At 35.8% G+C, this 26,473-nt stretch overlaps 1 protein-coding gene across 1 annotated transcript in view; it reads left to right on the plus strand.

Annotated features, from left to right (window-relative positions):
* LOC142841014 (heat shock factor protein 3-like) overlaps window positions 1-26,240 on the plus strand; it is a 48,412-nt gene extending 22,172 nt beyond the window's left edge. Inside the window, exons 3-12 of the mRNA XM_075957723.1 lie at window positions 3,121-3,245; window positions 11,467-11,591; window positions 16,283-16,358; window positions 16,791-16,852; window positions 18,567-18,651; window positions 18,854-18,984; window positions 20,205-20,420; window positions 21,534-21,633; window positions 23,980-24,040; window positions 24,741-26,240. Coding sequence (XP_075813838.1) covers window positions 3,121-3,245; window positions 11,467-11,591; window positions 16,283-16,358; window positions 16,791-16,852; window positions 18,567-18,651; window positions 18,854-18,984; window positions 20,205-20,420; window positions 21,534-21,633; window positions 23,980-24,040; window positions 24,741-25,042 — 1,283 coding nt within the window. The 3' untranslated portion in view covers window positions 25,043-26,240. The remainder of the gene's footprint in view (window positions 1-3,120; window positions 3,246-11,466; window positions 11,592-16,282; window positions 16,359-16,790; window positions 16,853-18,566; window positions 18,652-18,853; window positions 18,985-20,204; window positions 20,421-21,533; window positions 21,634-23,979; window positions 24,041-24,740) is intronic.
* The last annotated feature ends 233 nt before the right edge of the window (window positions 26,241-26,473 follow it).

Consider the following 26,473-nt stretch of genomic DNA (forward strand, 5'->3'; position numbering starts at 1 on the left):
TTGCATGGACATGAATCTGGGTCTTCAGTTCTATTCCATTGGCCCAATTTTCTGCCAGTGCTATGCTGATTTAACTACCATGTCTCTGAAGTATCACATGAGAAAAGATACGATAGCCATTCCAGCATTATCCTTTTTTTCTCAAGATTTCTTAGCTTATCCAGGGTCTTTTATACACACACATTCACACACACACACACACACACACACACACACACACGCACATACACACGCACACACACACTGTTCTTTGGAGAAGTCTATATTCAGATATTTAGTATATATATATATAAATTTGGTTAGGATGTTTATTGCTTGGGAATATATAACCTAGTTTGGCACATCTCCAGATCTTTTTGTTTTTCTTCCTTTTTTAAGAAATATGTTTATTTACTTATTTATGTATTTCCCCTCTTATTAAAAATATATACTCTTCTCATATAATACATCTTGGTTGTACTTTCTTCTCCCTCTCCTCCTCCCATGCATGGGCATACTCTTTCAGCCTCTTGCAGGCTGAAAACTCTTCCAGGTTTTGCAACTGGGTGAAGGCTCTAGGTGGACACCAGCTCTATGTCACCATAATGTTTCCATAATGGAAAAAAACCCTTTCCATTTATGTAGGCAGGTGTTTTGTCCTTTTGATGGTGTCCTTTGCCATACAGAGTTGTATGGGTGTTGTCTTCAGCAATGGGTTCCTGCCATCAGTTTGTAGAGAGCAACCTATGATCTTGGCAATATTCTCAGGGTTTTTTTTTGGGGGGGGGGATTTCCATTGAACCCCTTTGGCTCACAACTCATTTGGGTGTAACCAAGTCTCAATACTAGAAGTTTCATTTGGTGCCAAGAGACAGCCAGTTGGGCTTTTATCTCTCTCATTATTTGGATCCTTCATTAGGATCACCTTCATATTTTAGAAAGAAAGCTTCGACAGCACTGCATTTCCACACATTCCCTCAAATGCCCTTCAATTCTAGCTGTCTCTCCCCGCATCCCCTCCCTCAACTGTATCTCCCCTTATCCTCCCACATAAACATTCCATTCCACTTCCCCATCCCCAGTCCTCCCACAAAATTTATTCTGTTTTCCCCTCCCAGAATCCATGGCCTACACCTTTCTTTATACCTAACTTCTCTGAGTCTATAGATTGTAGCTCAGTTATCATTTATTTAATAGCTATTATCCATCTATAAGTGACTACATACAATATTATCTTTCTTTGCCTGGATTGCCTCACACAAAATTATTTTTTCCTAGTTATATCCATTTGCCTGCAAATTTTATGATATCATTCTTTATCAGCTAAAATTACTCCATTGTATAAATGTACCACATTTTCTTTATCCACTCTTCTGTTGAAGAACATCTAGCTTGCTTCCAGTTTCTGGCTATTATGAATAGAGCAACAATGAACATAGTTGAGCAAGTGTCCTTTTAGTAAAATCAAGTGTCCTTTAGGTGTATATATACAAGGGTTGTATAGCTGGCTCTTGAAGTCCATTGATTTCCAAAGTGGTTGTATAAGTTTGTACTCCCACCAGCAATGGAGAAGTGTTCGGCTTATTCCACATCCTCACCAGCATGAGTTATATTATTGATCTTAGTCATTCTGAGAGTTGTAAGATAGGATCTCAAAGTAGGTTAGATTTGCATTCCCTGCTTGCTAAGTATGTTGAAGATGTCTTTAAGTGTTCCACAGCCATTTGAGACCTTTTAATTGGATTATTTTCTTTTTTGATACCTACTTTCTTGAATTCTTTCTATATTTTGAATATTAGACCTCTATTGGATGTGGAATTGAAAAAAAAAAACTTTCCCTTTATATAGGCAGGTGTTTTATCCTTTTGATGGTGTTCTTTGCCTTACAGAAGATTTTCGGTTTCATGAGGTCCCATTTATTAATTCTTGATCTTAGTTCCTGCACTATCAGTGTTCTGTTCAGGAAGTTGTCTCCTGTGCCAGTAATTTCAAGGCTGCTCCCTATTTTCTTTTCTATCGGGTTCAAAGTGTCTGGTTTTATGTTGAAGTCTTTGATCCACTTAGACTTGAGTTTTGTGCAGTGTGATAGATATGGGTCTATTTGTCTTCTTCTACATGAAGATATCAGCTTGACCAGCAGCATCTATTGAAAGTGCTGTCTTTTTTCCAGTGCCTATTTTTGGCTTCTTTATAAAAAAAAAAGCTGGTGTCTATGGGTGTCTGGAGTTATGTCTAGATCTTCCATTCAATTCCATTGATCAACATGTCTGTTTTCCTTCCTTTTTCATACTGTCTTCTTTTTCAGTATTTTCCAAATGATTAACATGGTAGCAAAAGGAGATAAGACCCAGAACACATAGTGTTATCCCCCCTCACACACACACACACTTGGGAATACATGAGATATTGTGGTATTTTGGCATTTAGTTAGTGACTGGAAAAATTGGAACCTGTTGGTTAAAATGAGGCTTGAGTATTGTGTGTGTGTGTGTGTGTGTGTGTGTGTGTGTGTGTGTGTGTGTGTGACCCATCCTTATTTATTTTGACTCTAAAGTTGCTCCCAAGTTGTGCATAAGCAATTTAGATCTCAAATGCTGGGACTTGGAAAACAGCTCAGTTGGTAAAATCCTTGTGCAAGTGTGAGGAAATGGATTCAGGTTCCCTTAACCAATGTAAAAGTCAAGTGGACATTGCACATCTTAAATCCCAGCACTGAGGTGTAAAGGACAGAGATAGGCAGATCTAAGGAACTCACTTGGCCAGCCAGTTTAGACGTAATAGCAAATTCCAAGTTCAATGAGAGATGCTACCTCAAAAAGTAAGGTGGAAAGGGGATTTAAGAAGAAATCATGGCATCAACCTCTGGTCTCTATATTCTCGCACACAGGAGGCCACATCAACACAGGTGCTTGTACACACACACACACACACACACACACACACACACGACATAAAGAAAAATAAGAAGAAGCGGAAGCATCCAAGTTTGAAATTAAGCTATTGGAGTGTACCAGTTATCTTTTATGACCATCAAAAATTTTTAAATATTACTTACTTCTGATCCTTCTAGATTTCTTGTTAGAATCTCTTGTATGACATTGATTATTATTGTCTAATTTTCAATTTTGCCCTTTATACTAGATGGTTTCCGAAAGGTTTCACTGCAGAGTGAAAAGACTAATGAGGAAAAGAAAGGTTCTATGGAATTTCAGCATCCACTCTTCAAAAAAGGAGGAGCCTATCTTCTTGAAAATATTAAGCGAAAGGTAGGAAGTGGATCCTTCTCTTATACTTTTTTTGTAGGATTTAGGGTAGCATGCAGTCCTTACTCTAAACATTTCATGATTTCTCTAAGTCTTTGCATGAAGCTACTGGAATCGGGAACTGGTTGGTAGGTGTATTTTGGATTGCTGTAAATTGACCTTTAGGAATTAATTTACCCAAACACTAATTTCTGGGATAAACTGTTCTTTGTGCTCTATTTTATTTTCTTGTGTCTTTTTTTACTATGTAGATATCGAAATAAGATTTGAGAAAATAAGCAGAGGAGGCTAGGATAGATTACACAGTTACACAGTTTTTCACTTGCAAGATTTCTTTGTATGTTGGAAATTCATGTGACCTTTGTCTATATACTAGAAGTTTAGGACCAAAAATAAATACAGAACGAAAGTGTCAGTAAGAATAGTGGTTGTCAATACATATTTTTTTAAATCTCTAAGTGTCTTAAGACGTTTTGGAAAACTATGATCTATTTTCATTAAAAAAAAAACCAGAGAAGTAATTTTTCATCTTTATTCTCTCATGATCACAGTTCAATATTCTTAGTAATACATGATGTTTAATTATATAAGTATTTTTATTTTAGTGTATAGTGTGCACAGTATTATAGCTTTTAAATAAGTTAACAGTATTTTATCAGATATTAAGATAGCAATGCCTGTTTACTTCCTGGTCCCATTTGTTTGTAGAACTTTTTTTCCATCCCTTCACTGTAAGGCGGTTCCCAGGGTTAAAACAAAAATGAGTTTCTTCTAGACAGAAGAAGTATAGATTTTGTGTGTTTTTAGAACTAGGATTACATTGTTTTAACCTTTTCTGTCTTTCAAAGTTTGTATTGAAAACTCAGCTGTTATTCTGATGGGTTTTTCTTTATCTGTGATGTGTGGCTTTTCTCTTGCTGCTTTCTGTGCCTTCTTTTTGTTCTTTATATTTTCTGTTTTAAGTATTTTATATAAGTCCAATGGTAGAGAGTTGTTTTTCTCTTCCATTTGCTTAGTAAAAAAAAAAATCCTTTCACCTTAAAAACTGTCATTTGTTTGGAGGCAACAAATCAATAAATCTTGCTTTTAATTTAATCTTTTAATCTTTGTCTTTTGCCTAGGGAATTAATACCTTCCATGAACAGAGTTATTGTTGAAGGATGCATGTTAATTCCTGATATTTTATTGTTTTCTGGTTTGGGGCTTATTCTTCTACCTAACTGTTACAGGAGTGCAGTTTATTTTTCCTGTGGCCCTATGGATGTTTTCGTTTTTACTCCAAAGGACTCCTTTAAGTATCTTCCATAAATCTAGTGTCGTGGTCATGAATGCCTTCAGCCTGTTTTCCTTAAATTTTTCCACATAGTTTTGCTGCATATAATATTTTGGGATGGTAGTTGTTTTTCAGAACTTAAAATATGTCATCTCATGCTTTTTTTCCCCATTGTTACTGTTACCCTCACAAGCCTGATTTTGTAGGTGATGTCTCTTGTGTTGTTTTCAAAATAGGTTTTTAGTTTCTGTAGTTAGTAGTTTAGTTGAAGTGAAGTTCTTTCATGTTTATTTTCTGTTTGTGTCCAAAATGCTTCCTATATCTAGGTTGGCATCTCTTTTCACAACTCTGGGAAATTTTCTGGTGCCCAAACCATTAACTATACCTTCATAATGGAAATTTATTGTTCTTTTATATCAATGATTCTTAGATTTGGTATTATCATAGCATGATGGTTATCCTGACTGTATGAGCCATACTTTTAGGTTAATTTATGTGAGGCCTTTCTGAAATATTCTGATTCCTCCATTATAACTTCAAGCACAAGTGTTGTATCCTACCCTTGAATCATTCTACAGACATTTTCATTTTGTTTGCATTTTTCCAATATTTCAGTTTGGTTTTTCTTCAATGTTGCCATATTTGGATTCTTCTTTGATATGTAATATTTACTTTTTATATTTATTACTTCCTTGAATTTTTGTGTGAGTTCTTAGAATTCCTTCAGTTTATCTTTCTTAATTTCATACTTTAGAGTCACCTAACTAAAATTTCATGTAACTAATTCTTACTGGAGACGAGTTTTATAGAATTAGTGATTTTTGGAGGACTACTATTGCTTTTTTGGTTTTTCAAATTATGGCTTTCCATTGGGTCTTGTATATCTGGAGCTTAGCTCTTGACTGAATTTATTTATTTTTAAATTTCATTATGATTAACTAACTCATTAATTTTAAATCACCCTCATTATTTCAGAGGAACTGTCTGGTCTTTACAAGTAAAGCTATGTTGTTATAGGGTTGACGTATTGTTTTCATCTGCAATACAGCTAATGAGGACACCAGATTTGATCCATAGTATTCCCCTGCAGTTACAATATTGTCTGGAAAAAAATCACTGTAAAGGGATAGGCTCTCAATAGCAATCTGGTATTAACCCAATAAAAAGTTATCTGTTCTTATTCAGTAATCAATTTAGAAGTTAAAGGAACACAGATATTAGTTTGTGTACAAGTATATTAGTTGCTTTTGATATGAGTAGAAAGAAAAATCAACAAATAGCAACAGCTACAGCAACAGAAAGAATGCAGGGTAAGAGCAGTAGTGTTTGTTATTGGATTGAGAAAAAGTGAAGAAGAAAATATCTACAAAGGAACAAGAAGTAGGGGGAGGGGGAACATATTAAAGGCAAATTGAAGGAGGAGACATATGCAAACCTTGCGAGCCTATGTTGTTTGGGAAACAAAAATGTAAAAAGAAAGACTAGGGAAGGGGGCGTGAGAGAGATAATATGGATGAGGATAAACGTGGAATGTAGAGGATGGATGCATTCTATCTAGCCTGTTGTTGCTTAGCTCCCAGAAATCTGACTTAGACTGGCCATCTTGTTATTGATTCTATGCTTTCTTCCTGAAGATCGGGCTATTCTTGTCAGTGGGGAGGGCTTGACTGGTGGAAACTCAGATGCTGGTCATATTTCTGAGTAGTTCTCAGGTATCATGTTACTAATGATCGACTCATCTCTAGGGGGAAGATTGCTTCCATTATCTGGTGAGCAGCTTAGGGCCTATACCATTCAATGGCAACATTTGACTCCAAATTAGATTCCGCCTTGCTTATTTCTGACTCAAAGGGGTTTCCCTATTATCTGGAAGAATTTTCTTAGACCAAATTCAGCACGTAGGCATGTGTCATTCACTCTGAGCTTCCTGGGAGGTACTGTTCACATACAGTCACAGTGGCCAAGGCACTAAGTCCACAGAAGTCTTTTCCAAACAGCATCTTTCAGCTATTCTGGACTGAGACTGCTTCTAACCCTCCACTAACCATTTGGAGCTGCATAGCCCCATTTGAAGGCATTGATACGCTTTTAGCACCACTACTTCTTCTCAGACCTGTAAACCCATTCACGCTGTGTGTCCAGAAAATCATTGGGCCATACTTCAAAACCCTGTACTCTACAGAACTGGAAAATTTAAAGGAAATGGACAATTTTCTGGATTGGTACCACATAACAAAATTAAATCAAGGACAGATAAACAATTTAAAGAGACCTATAACCTCTAAGGAAATAGAAGCAGTCATCAAAACTTCCCCAACAACAACAAAAAAAAACCCAGAACCAGATGGTTTCAGTTCAGAATTCTACCAGAATTTCAAAGAACTAATCCTAATATTCCTCAGATTGTTCCACACAATAGAAACAGAAGGGAGATTGCCAAACACTTTTTACAAGGCTAGAGTTACCCTGATACCCAAATCACACAAAGGTGCAACTAAAAAGAGAATTACAGACCAATCTCCCTCATGAACATGATGCAAAAATACTCAATAAATACTGGCAAACCAAATCCAAAAACACATCAGAAAAATCATTCACCACAATCAAGTAGTATTTATCCCAGAGATACAGGGATGGTTAAACATATGAAAATCTATCAATGTAATCCACAGTATAAACAAACTGAAAGAAAAAAAAACACATGGTCATCTTATTAGATGCTGAAAAGGGCTTTGACAAAATTCAACACCCCTTAATGGTAAAGATATTGGAGAGAGCAGGGGTACAAGGAACATACCTAAACATAATAAAGGCAATATACAGTAAGCTGACAGCCAACATCAAATTAAATGGAGAGAATCATCAAAGGCTACTAAAATAAGCAACAAGACAAGGCTGTCCACTCTCTCCATATCTATTCAATATAGCGCTTGAAGTTCTAGCTAGAGCAATAAGACAAGAAAAAGAGATCAGGGGATACAAATTGGAAAAGAGGTCACACTTTCATTATTTGCTGATAATATGATAGTATACACAAGGGATCCCAAAAATTCTACTAGAGAATTCCTACAACTGATAAAAAATTTTCAATGATGTGGCAAGATGAAAAGTTAACTTAAAAGCAAAACAAACAAAAAAAACAGTAGCTCTCCTATATACAAATGATAAATCGGCTAAGAAAGACATCAGGGAAACAATGTCCTTTACAATAACCACAAATAATATAAAATACCTTGGGGTAACTCTAACCAAACAAGTGAAAGACTTTAAGTACCTTAAGTCTTTGAAGAAAGAAATCAAAGAAGACATCAGAAAATGGAAAGATCTCCCATGATTTTGGGCAGGTAGAATTAACATAGTAAAAATGGCAATCTTACCAAAAACAATCTACAGCTTCAATGCAATGCCCATCAAAATCCCAACAAAATTCTTCACAGACCTCAAAAGTACAATACTTCATATGAAAAAAAAACAGAATAGCCAAAACAATCCATATATATTATATATAATATAATTATATAATAAAGGAGCACCATCCCAGACTTCAAGTTCTACTATAAAGCTATAGTAATAAAAACACCTTGGTAGAGTTGGGCAAGGGAACGAGCGGGGGAGCAATGAAAGAGATATTTTGATAGAGGAGGCCATTATGGGGTTAGGGAGAAACCTGGTGCCAGGGAAACTCCCAGGAATCCACAAGGATGACCCCAGCTAAAACTTCTAACAATAGTGAAGAGGGTGTCTGAACTGACCTTCCCCCGTAATCAGATTGGTGACTACCCTGTCATCATAGAGCCTTCATCCAGTTACTGATGAAAGCAGATGCAGAGATCCACAGGCAAGCACCAGGCCGAGCTCCATAAGTACAATCGAAGAGAGGGAGGAGGATTATATGAGCAAAGGGGTTCAAGATGGTGATAGGGAAACAGAGACAGCTGACCCGAGCTAGTGGGAGCTCAGTGACTTTAAACCAACAGCTAGGTAACCTACATGGGACCCACCTAGGCCCTCTGCATGTCATTGACAGTTGTGTGGTTTCATCTATTTGACCAGGATCTGCCCCTGGCACATGAGCTGTCTCTTTAGAACCCATTCCCTCTGGTGGAATGAATGCCTTACTCAGCCTTAATGCAGTCAGAAGAAGCTTGGTCCTGCCTCAAGGTGCCAGGCTTTGTTGGCTCTCCATGGGAGGCTCTTCACCCTTCTGAGGCCTGGATTGGGGGTGGGTAGAAAGAAGGTGGAGGGGGGGAAAGGAAAAGAGGGGGACTGCGGCTGATATGTAAAATAGTTTTAATTTAAAAGGAAACTAGATCAAATTTTGTTTTTCTTATACCGAATTGAACTGCTCTCAATTTAGTCATGGTGATTTCGGAATGACAGTTTCTATTCTAGGAGCTAGAGAATGGAAAACAATGCTTGGTGGAGTCATTTTTCAATCCATTGAAAAGGGAGTTATGTTCAGACATTGCTGATTCTACTGAACACTTAATCTTCTTGGTCTAATTAAGAATAATTTTAAGACATATGATCTGAAGAGTGTTTGATTTGAGATTAAAACTTCCACATGGGGAACAATGATTCTCATATCTCATTAGTTATTGAAAGTAATAATATGTAAAAGGGATACCATCTTTTTATTTTAATTTTTATGATTGAAAAAAGACAGAATTTTTGCAGCAGTGGTTTGGTAGCTTTTATTCCATTAGTTTGGTGAATATCATAGAGAGGATACAGACTGTCTAAAGAGGAGATGCCTAGTTTATTGAGCTATCCAGGTGGTAGGCAATTTGTTTTTCGTCACAGAATCAAAAGAGAGAACTGGCTCATTGGTAATATAATTGCTCCCTCTCCTTTTTTTCTTTTTAATTTTATTTAAATAACATTTTTCGGTTTTTTTTGTATCAGTTAGTTTCCCCCTCCCTCCTCATGTCCCATCTACGCCCTCCCCATCCTCTGTTCCTGCATCTCCTTTCAGAAAGGTGCAGACCTCCCATGAGCTTGCGCAAAGCAAAGCATGGCACATCAAGCTGGGACAGGCCTGAGGCAGGGCAAGGTAATCCAGTATGGGAACAGGTTGCCAAGAGCCAGCTAAGGGCCAGGGAGAGCTCCTATTCTCACTGTTAGAAGCCCAAGAGACCAAGCTACAGGATGGTCACACACCTGCAGAGGGCCTAGGTCTGTAGCATGCAGGATCCCTGTTAGTTTAACGTCCTTGAGCTTCCCTGAGCTCTCAGGTCAGCATTCTCTGTGGGTTCCCCAATCCTGATTCCCCTGGCTCCTACAATCCCTCCTCCCTTTCTTCCAGAAGACTCTCAGAGCTCAGTGCAGTGCTTGTCTGTGGATCTCTGCCTCTGCTTCCATCAGTTACTGGATAGAGTATCTCTGATGGCAGTTAATCCTGATAAAAATATATCTATACTACTAATTTTCAGTTTACTGCATACTGTTTCTCATGGCCATCGTTTTATGTTTAAGTATCCAGTTTCTCTCCAGTCTGTTAATTATACAGCAGGGTTTCACAGATCAACTTATTCTTCTGACACATTTCCAGCAGCTAAAACGAGGTAGAAGTTTTTATTGACAGTTTTGAAGTTTTACTTTGAGGGACCAGGAGCCTCTAGTTCCTATTTGTAGTGCTTGTGTGATATAAAGCTTTAATTTAGAATAATTGATAATGTTTTATTCTCTTAAATTTTTTTATCATGTATTGCTTCTCTCATCTGCATTAAAAAGTTTTTAATAAGCTTTTATTATGTCCATACTGTGAGACTGTGAATGAATGAAACTTTAAAAGTTCTATTAACTCTGGTGATAATGCACTTAAACCTTTGGAAATAATACACAGTCAAATCATTAAAGCTGTTCCAAGCACCACCTGCAAAATTAATTTTCACATTATTATAGGCATTATTATGTATTACATTGTATAACCATAGTATGGTGTTACATTTCATTAAAAAACATAATTTAATATGCTCACAATTCAGCAGGCCAAAATGGATCTATAGTCTGCTATGGATTATTTCTGAGAGCTAACCATATTGTATATTATTTACACGATAAAACTAATCACATATTATTTTCATAATCACTCACAACAGGAAAAGGAGGGAAAAGTTCAGAGTTCAACTAAAAAAATTGAGATATATGTATGACAGAATATAATATATTGTTGAAGTCACAGATAATGATATATACCGTATTTGGTTATGTTACAGTACTTAATAAATTGTATTTTTTCTGTCTTTGTAAGGTATTATCATTTTGTTAGGGATAGAAATTCTGCCATACTTAACTAGAGTTTTCTATTTCTTTTTTTTTTTTGGTGGCGGTGGCTGAGGCATGTTCAGCCTCAAACTTATGATCCCTTCCTAACCCTCAGAGTTAAGGTGTTATAGATGTCTGTGTATGTAATGTGTGTATTATATAATACATACAAGTACATGTTTGTGTGTATATATATATGTATATTCTGGGTTTATTGAAAGTATTCTATGTGTAAAGTATTGTTCTTGAGATCAGGAAGAAGTATAGTCAAAAATTAAATATTTTCATTTCTTATTTAACTTTTATATGTGTGGGTATTTTGCCTCAATGTCTACTACTATGAGCATGTAGTTCTCGCAGAAACCAGAAGAGGGTGTCATATCCCCTGAGACTTAAGTTACAGAATAATCCAGAAGAGCAGCCAGTATTATGGACTGATAAGACCCCTCTCTAGTTTCCTAACCTCCAGGAGCATCCAAGTTCGTGAAAGCATAATAACGTATGCAGTAACTATAACATGAAGCATGTATAGTGTAGCACTATAATCAAGGTACATTTGCAGAAGCAGATGTAATTTTTTCCATTAGTCATGTTTGTTCTCTCTCTCTGTCATTAGTGCTCATAATGGATAGCTAATAGTTTGCCAAATTTTTAACCAGCCTGACTGTACTGTTCCCACTTTAGGGGCCAACAATAAAAATTGACGATGCCAACCTCTACTGTGATGAATTTCAGAAAGTTCTGACTGAAATGCAAGAGCTTAGAAACATGCAGAGCGACATGGATGCCAGATATTCACAAATGAAACAGTGGGTGTTAATCTGTTTTCTAGGGCCTGGTTCCAGGGTTTTAAGTTTGATTACTTCCAAGTTGGGAAACTCCACTCTTATTTTATATGGAACTTTTTAGTGTGATGTCTTTTAAGTTAAAACACAACACTAAATCAAAGTATTTAATTCTGGAATTGCTATTGATGAGCTGGTAGCTCAACTATAACTGTGATTGCCTAGAATACCTCTGTACAAGTCAGAAGGAAAATTCCCAGGGTAGAAGACAACAGAAATGTGAGTACTACGGTATATAGAAATTTCCATTTTAACTGAGAAAGAAAATGATACAAGGTTGCTAAATGTATTAATTGTGTATTTAAGTACTCTGATGTACATGCCCTGTGCATTTACTGATTCTTCCTTCAGTCTTTCCCCCTTAGTTTGGCCTACCAAATAAATTCTTTATAATCTTCTTCAGTGTTTTATAAGGAATCAGAGTCCATAAGACACCATGAAATATCTCTAACAGTAAGACTTTTACCCAGGAAGTGATATTATAAGGCAAATTTTAACTAGCTAGATATTTACACAATAATACATTTGAGGAAATACTGTAATTCATTATCGTACAGGAGATATATGTGGACATGTTTTAGCAAATATTCATTAATATTCAGTTTTTACCGAAGATATTATTTTTCTTTTCCATATTGGGATTTCTAGTGAATCAAGTTTTTGTACTTTAAGGCCTAATTTTCTTTTTTATTTATTTTTTTATTTTAATTTTTTTTAATTCATTTTACTTACCAACTACAGTTCCCCCTCCCTCTCCTCCACCGTTTCTCCCCCATATCCACCCAAACCACCCCATCCACTCCTCAGAAAGAGTAAGGCCTCCCATGGGGAGGAAGTTGAGGAAGGACCAAGCCCCTCCCCCTGTATCAAGTATGAACAAGGCATCCCACCATAGGTAATGGTTTCCAAAGAACCAGTTCATGCATCAGAGATAGAGCCTAGTCCGATTTACAGGAGCCCCTCAAACAGATCAAGCTACACAATTGTCACCCACTTGTGGAGGGCCTAGTTCAGTCCCATGCAGGCTCCCTAGCTACAAGTATACAGTTTGTGAGTTCCTGTGAGCTCCAATGTACTGTAATCTCTGTGGATTTGTCCCACTTGATCTTGACCACCCTTGACCATATAATCCCTCCTCCCTCTTTTTCGACTGGACTCCCAGAACTCAGCCTGGTGTTTGGCTGTGGATCTCTGCATTTGGTTCCATCAGTTACTGGATAAAGGCTCTATGATGACAATTAGGGGAGTCACCAATCTGATTATAGGGGAAGGCCAGTTCTGGCACCCTCTCCACTATTGCTAGGAGTCTTAGCTACGGTCATCCTTGTGGATTCCCGGGAATTACTCTAACATGAGGCTTCTCCCTAACCCCATAATGGCACCTTCTAACAAGATATCTCTTTCATTGCTCCTACTCCGTCACTCCTCAAGTTCGACCATCCTGATCTCTCATGTTCTCTTCCCCAGTTCCCTTCTCTCTACCTCCCACCCCAGTTTACCTAGGAGATCTCATCTACCTTCCCAAAGAAATCCATGTGTCCTTCTTAGGGTCTTCCTTGTTACTAAGTTTCTCTGGTGCTATGGATTGTATCCTGGTTATCTTTTGCTTTACATCAAATATCCACTTATGAGTAAGTAAATACTTGGGTTTTGTTTCTGAGTCTGTGTTACCTTGCTCAGGATGATTTTTTTCCAGTTCCACCCATTTGCCTACCAATTTCATGATGTCATTGCTTTTTACAGCTGAATAATACTCCATTGTGTAAATGTATTGTATTTTCTTTATCCATTCTTTGGTTGAGAGACATCTAGGTTATTTCCGGGTTCTGGCTATTATGAATAATGCAGCTATGAACATAGTTGAACAGGTGTCCCTGTGTATGATTGAGTGTCCTTTGGTATCTGCCCAAGACTGGTAATTTTGGGTCGTGAGGTAGATTGATTCCCAGTTTTCTGAGAAATCACCATACTGATTTCCAAAGTAGCTGTACAAGTTTGAACTCCCACAAGAGTGGAGGAGCATTCCCCTAACTCCACACCCTCTCCAACATATGCTGTCCTCAGTGTTTTTTTTTTAATCTTAGCCATTCTGATAGGTGTAAGATGATATCTCAGAGTCATTTTTATTTGTATTTTCCTGGTGGCTAAGGATGTTGAGCAATTCCTTAAATATCTTTCTTCTATTGAGAATTCTCTGTTTAGATTTGCACCCCATTTTTAAATTGGATTATTTGGTATTTTGATGTCTAGTCTCTTTAGTTCTTCATATGTATTAGAGATTAACTCTCTGTCAGATGTTGGGTTGATGAAGATCTTTTCCCGTTATGTTTTATTTACCATTTTTGTTTCATTTTATTTACCATTTTCTTTGCCTTACAGAAGCTTTTCAGTTTTAAGAGGTCCTGTTTATTGGTTGTTTTTCTCAGTGTCTGTGGTGCTGATGTTGTATTTAGGAAGTGGTCTCCTGTGACAATTCAGTCAAGACTACTTCCCACTTTCTCTTCTATCAGGTTCAGTGTAACTGGATTTATATTGAGTTATTTGATACACTTGGCCTTGGATTTTGAGCATGGCAATAGATATGAATCTCCTTGCAATCTTCTACATGTAGACATTCAGTTATGCCAGCAACATTTGTTGAAGATGCTTTCTTTTTTTTTCCATTGTAGAGTTTTGGCTTTCTTGTCAAAAATCAGGCATCCATAGGTATGTGGATTTATGTCTGGGTCTTAATTTAGATTCCATTGATCTACATGCCTGTTTTTAAGCTGCTTTTATTGCTATAGCTCTATAGTAGAGCTGGAAGTCAGGGATGGTGATGCCTCTGGCAGTTCCTTTATTGTGCTTAATTTTTTGGATATCCTGGACTCTGTTTTTTCATATGAAGTTGAGTATTGTACTTTCGAGGTCTGTGAAGAATTTTGTTGGGATTTTGATGGGGATTGCATTAGATCTGTATATTGCTTTTGACAAGATTGCCATTTTTATTATGCTAATCCTACCTATATTTCCTTTTTTCAGTATTCAAATTAAAATAGAATTTTTGAACATTTTACCGTAACATGCAAATGAACCTTAAATTTCATGATTCTTTTTTTTTTTTGACTTAACAAATTAAGCTTTTCATATACAGAAACAGAAAAAGGAAAGTAGGAATGAAGTCGATAGAAGCATTTTTCATCAACACTGAAAAGAAACCAAGATTTTCATTGAAATTGAACATGGGCCAGTCCGTGTTAATTTTGGAAGTCAGTCTGTTGTTGAATGCTAACCATTGCATATGTATATATCATATGGGTGATAATGTTCCAGTTAGTTCTGGCTGGTTTATATGCAAACAAGTCAAAACACTACTCCTAAATAGTGAAAAAGTAGCCTTATGAAGTTCTTTCTAAGCAAATATTTGTGATATTTTCCCATGTGAAGTTCTATATTTCATATCATATTTAGAAGTAATTTCTGGAAGAATTTAGGTGCCCACAATAAAAACTGAAGATGTAAGAATCTATACGCTGAATGAAAGAAAAAAATAACTAATTCTAAAAAGCCACCACTGGACCCATTTTTCTGCTCCTCTTACTAGTGTTGCCATTTTTTTATTCTTAAAATTGTAATTTAATTATATGTCTCCCTTCCCTTTACTCTCTCCAAACACTCCCATATATCCATCCTCACTCTTTTTTATTAATTGTTATTACATGCATATGTTATATGCATATACATATATTCCGATATATACCCTATTTAGTCTGTATAATGCTGACATTATTTGAGCAGTCACGTTGGTGAGACTTTATGGGAGTAGCCTCTCATGTTACTAGGAGGCAAAAATCTCACAGCAGGCTCCCAGATAGACTGGCTTTTCCCAGTCAAAATGTCAAAGATCAACAGATAATTAGACATGTTCAAATATTGTGCATTTCAAGCAGTTCCTCTCTAATAATTGAAAAGTACCAGAGGGAGCATAGCTGTAAGCACTTTCAACTTATTGAAATTTTGCTATATTGCTGTTTATTCTTAAAACACAAAACTCAATGAAAAATTGCATATAAAAACTAATTCAGCGTTATAAATGCAGTCTGTAGCATGTGTCTCTTGTATTATTTAAATGTCTTAAATATGATAGTTTGGTGTAAAACTCCTAACCTGAAGATTTATTTGTACTCATATACTTCTGTAGAATCTTTTTCTCTTCCAGCAGTTGAAGTTAATTAATAAGGAATTTATTTCTTCCTTTGCTTAAGTCTAGAAAAACATTAAGGTAGGACTGTGAGAAATCTAAGTATGACATCTGCCATTCCATTCATCACTGAAGTCCAAAATATCAAGTTAAGCTGAGTCTTAAAAAATATAAATGTATGGGTTGGAGATGCAACTTAGTAATAGAAGTATTTCCTAGAATGTGCGATGCTCCAAGTTATTACCACCACCGCTAAAAAGTCATTGCTCTAAATCTGCGCGACATACTGAACTAGTAAAGGTGGTGACTTTAAACTAAAAGGCAGTAATATTCCACTAGGACAATACAGATATGATTTTGTGAAGAGCATAAAGGATACTCTTAGTTCAGATAATTCATTATATTTTTTAATATTTTCAAGTTTTTAAGGAACACTAATATCTTTCTTCATTTAAGTCATCTATTTATGTTCCAGGGACTATTCAAACTTAAATCTGGAAATTACAAACCTAAAAAAGAAGTACTGTGAGCAACAGCAGCTGTTAACACAGGTATAAGTTTTTTTTTGGGGGGGGAGTCTTTTTTTAAATCTTTATTTATTTATTATGTATACTGTACTCTGTCTGCATGTATGCCTGAAGGCCAAAAGGCAACACCAGATCACATTACAGATGGTTGTGAGCCACCATGTGGTTGCTGGGAATTGAACTCAGGACCTCTGGAAAAACAGTCAGTGCTCTTAACCACTGAGCCACCTCTCCAGCCCATGGAGTCTTTGTTTTTATTTTCTGGGAATTACTGTTATTTTGTGGCACTGCGTACATAAATACAAACTATTTACAATATAAAGTCCTGTGAAAACCAAATGAGTATGCCAAGTTTTGGCGGTACATTAGAGAATCTCTCACAGCCTTCCTGTGTTGTTGTTGATTTCCCGAAATGTCGAGAACGGCGTCAGGATTAAAATAGTCTGTTATTTTCAGGTACTCCATTTTATCTTGGATTTGATGAATGGAAATCATACAGTCCTAAGAAAGAGGAAAAGGTCAGTTCGCTAACTCCAAGTGTTCTCCAAAGGCTCCTTTATTCTCTTGCTTAGTTCTAAACAAGCCATAGTGTATGGATAGAGTATTGCGGCCAGAGGGAAAAAGTACCTGCTAAGAAAAACAAGCCGTATCATTCATTATTCAGCAGTAAACCCACTGTCTTAGTTAGGGTTTTATTACTGTGAGGCGACACCCTGACCACGAACAACACTTGTAAAGGAAAACCATTTAATTGGGGCTAGCTTATAATTTCAAATACTTAGTCCATTATCATTATGGTGGGACATGGCAATTTGCAGGCAGACTTGGTGCCAGAAAAGGAGCTGAGAGTTTTACATCTTGATTCGCGGGCAGCAGAAGGAAAAACTGTTTGCCACACTGTGTGGACCTTGAGCAGATAAGACCTCAAAGCCTGCCTCCACAGTGACACACGTCCTCCAACAAGGCCACACCTCCTAGTAGTGCCACTTCCTATGGGCTGAGCGTTCAAAACATATGTGTCCATGGGAGCCATTCATATTCAAAACACCAACAGCCACTACGAAATTAGAATACCTGTTGACTACAAAACACTCAGTCGTTTCTCCTTAAAAGCCAATTGTTTTAGGAAACAAATGAATACTTACAGCACTGTGTAAAGTCATAGTTATGGTATTGCAAATATGAGTAGAAATGGAAACAAGCAAGAAATCACTGGGACTAGTGTTAGCATTAGGTTGCTAGTCAGGACAAAGAAGAGTGGAAAGTATACAGAAAGGGAAATAATAGAAGAAAAAGAACGAAAAAGGAAGGGTATGGGAGTTTTAGTTAGAGACGAAGTTAAAAAAAAATATAAATATGCATTCAAGTAATGGGTAACAGTCTCATTTCCCAGCAGGTTGAGCCCTTCAGACCATGCAAACCAAGCTAGGTTATGGTCTTTAGGAGAGGCAAAAGAAGTAGGCAAGTGTACAAAGCAATGAGTGCGTGGAAGGAATACAAGACATGAGTTGGAGGACCAAGCTGGCATGTTGTATTGCCCTGAATATCAATTAAATAAGGAAAAGTGAGGGCTGAGTGAAGCTCTGCCACAAGGACGGAGGTCTCAGCTTGCACTCTCGCCTCACTGAATGGTTGACAGTGGTGCTGAAGTCTCTACTTGAAGGTTTCTAATTGAATCTATAGTACTATTGCTATTATGGTGCACTGTGATTGTTTTGTGGTTACATAATTCTTCATGCTTAGTTTGCATTCTATTTGAGAATGAATATTTTCTTTTTCCTGATTATATTCGTTAATTTCAGTATATAATCATATATTCATAATTTATCCAAAATATTTTAATCTTTACTAAAATAGATCCATTAATAAATATATCCTGACATTGTTACAGTTAATATTTACTTTGAACATAGTAAAATGTCCCAAGCTCTATCTGTCTTTTGTCTTCCCTAGCTCTAGAATCAGGTATAATTCAAGGAGCTTTTACTCTTTGCTTTAATTTTACATTGCATGATGTACTAAAAGATTTAAACCTTTTTGAAAGATGACTAACATACAGGGATATAATTCCCAATGACCTCTCCCTTAAATGTGCAGTGCCCTTTACCTTTGGTCTAAAACCTCTAGCACTAATTTCTAACAGGAATCACTATGTCAAAGGGGGACTAAAGTTGGCTGACCATTGCAACATTAATATAGCTTAAGACAGTAAGCTTGTGGGTCTCATTGCAGGTTACTATCATCCATATCTGGAGTTTCAGATTCTGAATGGGATCATCAGTACTTTCATATTCCAGATGACAAGAAGAAAGAAGCTGTAAGATGCTGAAGTAAAATGGTGGCAGTGGATGGGTTGAAACAAACATTTATTAGTACATTTTCTAATTCTAGTTCCTGTTATTTTTTTTATATAATTGTTAAATAGTTTGAGTGGGAATTGCATCAATTATGATCCAAAAAATACTAGATGTATAAAAGGAGCATATCCAACTCTCATTTTCTCTAATCTTTCTATTTAGATGGAGATATTAAAAGATGGTTATGAATTTATTGATGACAAATATAAAAGTCTTCTTGACAGAGTCTTACCAATGTTGAAAGAATCCAAAAACTTAACTTCATCTGTAGACCAGCCAAATGAAGATGATGGGTAAGCAAATTAGTAGGCAATATATTGGCAATGAAACATTATACTGGTGATAAATTAGCAATATTTTATTCATTTGTATATATTTACTATATAGTAGTAGTTGAATCCATTTAAATGCTTATTCCTCTTTGTAAACAACAAAAATACTATTACTGCAAAACAGCACAGTCACAACAGGATATAGATACATAGATAGACATATATTTATAAAATATAAGTTAAAGGGGTTAAGATAAAGCTCATTGGTAAAGTAATCCTTGGCACATGGAATTTCCTAGGTTGAGTGACTCAGCACTACAAAAAAAATAATTCAGAACATATTACAAGTGTAATAAATGTAGCTAGCACATTTTTTAAAAGGGGGGGCAACAAAGTTAAGATTTTCAGGAACTAGGGAAATGGTTCAGTGGGTAAAGTGCTTGCTGTGCAAGTCTAAGCACCCACATAAAAGCTGAACATAGTGACAAAATTCTATAACCCTAGTATTGAAGGACAGAAATGGCTAGGTCTTGCAGACCCACTGACCAGCCATTACAGTCTAAATAGTGAGGTCCATGTTGAATGGAGAGACTCTGTCCCCAAAAATCAAGGCAGAGACAGATAAAGACATCCTCTACTGACCTCTACCCACCACATTCATATGCACAGGAAAGCAGGCATGCACACACATGCATACACCAATACCCACTGAACTGTTTTTAGAGTCTGCATACATGCTAAAAATTTCAATAGAAATGCTTCATATCAGTAATATTGCACAAGTAATTTTTTGGTTTTTCAAGACAGGATTTCCTATAGCTTTAGAGGCTGTCCTGGAACTCGCTCTGTAGACTAGGCTGGCCTTGAACTCACAGAGATCCGCCTGTCTCTGCCTCCTGAGTATTGGAATTAAAGGCATGGGCCACCACCATCCATCACAAGTAGTCTTTTGTGTTTGGTTTATTTCTCTTAGCACGTTTCCAAGGTTCATTTCTGCTTCATTTAGGATTACTAGTTTAGTTATTTTTTATTGCCAAATAACCACTTGAACTGTCAGTATGTTTGAGCATTGTCTCATACGTTTTATAAATGAAATTAAAGGAGAGCATATTTGCACTATATAAATTCTTTGATCTGAGTGTTGAAAATCTGCTTATGCAATATAAATAGATAGATTATAGCTCATGTGATTTGAACTCTTGAATCATGTTGAGTTAATATTTTTCTGCACTGTCTTTCAGAAAAGACCCTAACGTGCCAGTTCCTGTTATACTTGTGAATGAGGATTCACTGACCCTTCAATTCGATTTGACCATACCGTTTTCACAAGAGAAAATAATTGACGAATCCTTTGAACAGGAACCTGAGGATATTAATTTGGAATCAGTGCTTTCTTCTCAGGATTCAGTTTTGATGGAGGATACATCAGACACTCAGTGTAACAATATAATTAACAGGTATTCAGTGTCTTCCATCTTTAATCTAGATGTACATTTACATGGTTTTGAAAAAGTGTTTAATAGTATGCTGAGAGAAGCAAGATGTGATTAAAGAAACATTTCCCTGAGGTACCTCAATTCCTGACATTATCATTGCTTCTCATATATTACAGATACACTCTGATAGTGCATTTAGTGTTTCTCTTCTGGAATGAAAACGAACACCCAACATTGTTATTGTAAAATACTCAATTCTGTACCCAATATTAGCTCTTAAATTTCAATGAAACTTCCTCCTTGAAACAGAACTATAAGAAAAAAAGGAGAAATGGCTTCATTTCCTGAAACTTGAAGGTTGTGCATGCTCCAGCAAAAATACTACGAAATTGGAGCCCCAAAGGCACCATTGTCAGCACATCTCTGTCCTGAGAATGTCTGCCTGTTTCACCTTCCTCAGCAGTGCTTCCGATTGTCTATTTGCATGTGTTATCATCTTATGTTTCTATTATGCTGCCTCATTACTGCTTCTCATTTATTGACCAATCTCAGAGGCACAGAGGTCACATTTAGGCCTTGGTATACCTGTTATATAAATATCCTCTTGACATACACACCCCAAAAGAGCTTCCTCAGTTTGATCCCAAACTTCAGTGGAGACTCTTAGACATGTGCATAAAGTAACAACTCTAGACCAGAAAATTATCTTTTAGGGCACTGAGTCTCACCAGAACCATAACTAACTGTGACAATAACGGTGTTGATTGGGATGATTATTTTAAGTTGTTTTAACATTAATGGACTTGGCCATCAGAGCTGAGTTCAAGATCTACTAGATTAAGAAAGATATAGGGAAAATCAAAGACTTCCTATGATATTGGCCTACAAGAATTTAATAGCCTCTTAAAGTCAAGTTGAGTAGCAATATTGATAATAATAATTTATGGAAATGCAAATATTTCTCAGAAAAGCTATTAACTGAAAAATGCAATATTGGTTTATGGTTTCTTAGTTGAGAACCCAGCATAATCTTTTCAATTTATTGTCTGCTGGATTTCTCTAAGATTGTTTCTTTGAACTAAGAATATCATGGTTTGCCTCCACCTTTGCTCCCTCTCTCTGTGTTTCTCGAAGTGATGAAGCGCATATGCATCATGCGGAAGAGGACATGCTAGAGCTAAATTCATTATTATCTGAGAAGACAGTGGACTTTGACTTTGATAATTTCAGTGAGGTAAGCTTATCTACTCAGATTTGTGACTTTCTTGCATTTATATTGATTGTTCAAAAAGCAGAATGGCATGTGAAAATTAGAACTGAGAAGATCAGGCCTGGGACTCACGACTGCTTGTGCTTTTACCTTGGCTTTTGTAATTTAATATATCTCATATTTTCCTGGTTTTTCTCAAATCATTATATCTCCCTTCCTTATAGCAACATCACTATTTGTCTTTACATGATCATTTCCTTTCTCTCATAACTTAAAATATTAAACATTGAAGTATCCCATGGTATGAAATTATGATGTTTTATTTATAGTGGTTTCATGTATTCAAAATTTCCCTTCTTTTCACAGTATTTCTCATTGCTGTACAAGATCTCCATTTTCCATGATAGCAAGATATTTATTTATAATAAATAAACATTATGTTTAGATGTTTGTTTATAATAAATAAACTTTATGTTTAGATGTTTATAACACATAAACATTATGTTTACATGTTTATTTATAATATGTCATTACATTAAGAGGATTTCATTTCTTTCAGCCATCCTGTGATGAGTTTCCTGTTCTGATGACAAACAAACCTGAAAATTTACTTGATGTGGATAACATGGCAGACACCAATGTAAGACCCATGTCTGTCTCTATTCCTTTTTTTTTCTATCTCTTTTTATTGCTGTACCCCATTTACCCCTAGTATCCCTCTTCTAGATTGTTCTGTTGTCTTCACCATACTGATCCCTTAAAGCCACTTTTTTCCATCCTAGTGAGCCCATTTCTAGTTTCTTGACTTTTACCAATATTTACTTCTATTATGATACATATATTTAACAGAGTCAAGATCTACATAAGAGAAAGATCATGTGGCATTTGGTTTTCTGGGATTAGGTTATTTTGCTTAACAGAATCTTTCAAGTTACATATATTGTCCCATAAATTAATTATTTTTTATGACAAAGTTGAGTTATTGAGAGACATGTCAGCAATGTTGAGGGGCAGGAATGAGTTAGTAAGACTGACTTAGCACTAGTATTACTTCATCATCCATCTTTTTACCAATTTTTAAAAAATTTCTATTGAATGCCACTCCCTTTCTCTTATGCCATAAATTTATAATTATAGGTAAAATGTTTCACAGAGGGAGATTCTGCATTTTAGTCTCTGACATGATTAAATATCTGAATACTAAATTACTACTGTTACTATTATAATTATCACCCAGATTTTACCATAAAAATCCTGAATTTTGAGTGAAATTAATTAATTAATAATTAATTAATACTACTAGAAATTAAAAGAGAAATACAAAGAAATAGGAAAGCCAGTTGTTAAAAATTATCTTATTAAGTCAGATGTGTCACATCTCTAATCTGAGCGCTTGTAAGGTAGAGGCCAGTCTGTGAGTTCAAGGCCAGACTGGTCTACAGAGTGATTTCCTGGACAGGCAGGATTACATAGAGAAACCATATCTCAAAACAAACAAGCAAAAATCTTCCTTGCTAAGTGAGAGTGGGTGCATGGAAGGAGTTAGAGGGGTGGAAGCTTGGAGGGACTGGAGGGAGGTAAGTGGTATAATTATATATTAATTAAAATGTGTAAAATAATAAAATAAATTTTTGAAAATCTTCCTTGCTTGCCTTCAAATAGTAAGAAAACACAATTCTTCCTAGGCAACTGTCTTTAAAAGAATATTTACAGGTCCTTGTCATAGCTTAGTAAGATCTTATTGCCGTTGCTGTTTTAAGACAAAACTAAAACCCTATTCTCTCAGAATGATTTTTCCAATTACGGAAACTGTATAGTTGCAACCGTTATTCTTTTACCATTGATGAGTAATGGGGCTAGATCTTGCTGTAATTCATTCTTGTTATATTGTTCAGACAGGAATGACTTGAAAGAAGTATTGTTTCCCTTTGTCAGGTGTAGTAGGCATATTTGGTGCGTTTCATTACTACTATTCAAACATGCATGTTGGAAAACAGTGTGTACTGTGTTTGCTTCTCACTTGTCCAATAAATATTAGTAGATACTAGTTCAAGTTAAATGTAAAATAGACTTACATGGAATAGTTGGCTCTAGAATTGGTTTTTTTTCTTCTGTCTAAAAAGCAATTAGAAAAGAAAGCTATACCTTTAGAAAACAAGATAAATGGAAATGTACTTTTCTTACCTTTGTTAATCTCTCAAGAAAAAAGCTTCTTTGGGCGCAGAGAATTGAAACTATAATCTCACATTTGCAAAACATGTTATACAGTCACAGCTTCAAGGGAAAGGTTTTACCTCAGTTATTTAACTTTATCACTAAAAAAAATATGGCGTGTTGATAAGGACTCTAGTGTTTTCTCTTTGTATACAGAGTCTAAGTCTCATGAATAACGAAGGAAAAGGAAGTCTGCTTGAAGCCAGTATGGAAAAAGGTACAAAAGAATATTTGTAGAACCATCAGTAAATGTATGTCCTAGACCCAGGCTCACAACTGACCATCCATATGACATTCTGCAAGCCATTTAACATTTGGAAGTCCTAGTCTGTGCTTGTGTAAACTGCTTTTCTTATTTCATAAGTTATTTTAAATAAGATTATGTGAAAAAAATCTCTGATATTGACTTTATAAACTTCAGGGAGAGTATATTAATATGTAACTGACTTTAAGACAAAACCCATGGCCAAACATTAAAAAGACACAGTATAATTTTGTGTGCCTCATGTGAAATTGAAAGTTTCTACAAGGTCTTTTCTAGAAAAGAATTCCTTTGCTGTTTACTAAGATTAGTCATTCACAATTAGTTTTTTATTTTATGGGTAGTGTAGTTCACCAAATTTCTGTCCTTAATTCCAAACACATACTTAAATGTAACTAGACCTCTTTTCCCATACAGAATTACTTTTAAAAAAATCTGATAGTCTACAGGTAGAGTAGGAAAGACTGATAGTAACTTTTAAGAAAATAGTATCTTTGTCTTGACTAATATAACCAGTTCTGAGTGTAGCCGAGAAGAGTAGAGGGATAAGACTGAAAGTCTTCCACAAAGCACAGAATAGTGTAAAACGTGTGTATTACGCTTTGTTTCAAATCTCCTCCTGTGTCACATGTAACAAGGCACTGTCTTTCCACAGACAAACATGTGGAACAAGGTGTGGAAAACTCCCAGCTTTTACTATTAGATGGGACATCAGTATGTAATTTTGGAGAAGATCTTCAAGATTCTGATGACCTCCTTTTGGATAACCTGAAGAACCCACCTAATGTCTTAACAGCTTTATGTGATCATGACTATATATCCTTCAATATTTCCACTACACAAGAAGATACTGCAAACACCATTGAAAATGTTGTTCCCCAGTTATCTATGGGAGCCGGTGGGGAATCCAATGTATTCCCATTTTTCTTTCTCAATCCTGCTACTAATATTTTTTGAAGAGCATATTAAGCTTAATCTTCTATTATAATTTATTTTGAATTTCAATGAATCTCGCTTCCTGCTGGGAAATAAATATTCCACAGATGTTGGCTGGTATATCTATCTTCATCGTGGATCTTCTGTAATTTAAAAATATGTTAAAGTTGCAACCTCCCAGTATGAAGACAAGCTTTGACAACTAGGATGAAATTCAAACCACAAAAAGATAAGGAATATATCCAAATTTTAAAATAACAAAATGTTAGTTTTTAATTTTAAGCCAATAATATTCTAATATCTTATTTGTAATAGTGTTATTGCATTTTTCTAATTAGCAAATTTATGTAGCTAACCTTTGCTTGGAATAAACAGTCATTCCAATATTTACTGGAACAAATCTCATGTATAAAAGCAAATGTTTGTGCTAATGAGAATGATATGGCTAATGTAAGTCCTTGATTTTATAGGTTAAGCTATTCTATAGCTATCCACTTTATTACAGTCTTACACAACTTTTGACTCCCAAAGAATGTTGAAATTTCAGCAGAATAGTATTTTTCTGTCTAATGGCCATCTGCATAGAGAATCAAAGTCAACACATTGATTCTCACCTAAAACTTTGGAGAAGAACTCCAAAAATCAGACTTTAGCAAAGTTTTTACTTAAAGCATAAGGGAACCCGAAAGCAAATGACTTATTAGAAATTAAAAAATTCAGTCAATAATTTTTCAACTATTTCTGTCTCTCATTTCCAAATGCATCTTCAGTTTTATCAGTATTCTTTGACTCCTAAGTAATTATTTAATACAATATAGTGTTTCAAAAATAGTGTGGTTTTACATAAGCCTGGAGCAGTTTTCATACAAACTGTTTCAACATTAACATCCATACATGCCTAAGCAATGAGCGCCATAGCACTTAGACTATAGGGTTATGTTTCATTGAAGAAGCACTGAGGAGCGTATTTAAGGTTTTCTGTTAGTAACGTGAATGCTAAAACATCACGTTTCTAAAGGCTTCGGTCTATGGCACTTTCCTAATGCTCTGTTCCATCTGTTAAAACTCACAACAATGGAGTCAGCTTTAAAAGGAAGAGGAAATAGCTCATTGCTTTCAGTGTCTAATTTTAAAACGTGTGTGTGTGCGTGTTTTAAATAAAATGGTTTGTTTAGTTTTGAAAAGTGTCAAGGACAGTCCAGATCTCACGTAGCTCTGGCTGAACTGTTGCTGTCTTGTTAGTGTACTGTTGTACAAGTCAATAAAGAGCTGAGCATACTTTTCGTGGTATGGTATTCTTTGCTGGAAACCAGGACCTGTGACAAAAGGATTGAAACTTCTAGGATGCATGCATGTGTAGCTGGGAAAACGTGTCACACACATGCATAAATTTATGCCTGTGCTATTTCTTTTCACTTCAAAGAAACCTATAACTCATAGGAAGGAAAACTA

This window comes from Microtus pennsylvanicus, chromosome X, assembly GCF_037038515.1.
Source record: "Microtus pennsylvanicus isolate mMicPen1 chromosome X, mMicPen1.hap1, whole genome shotgun sequence".
Taxonomy (NCBI): Eukaryota; Metazoa; Chordata; class Mammalia; order Rodentia; family Cricetidae; genus Microtus; species Microtus pennsylvanicus.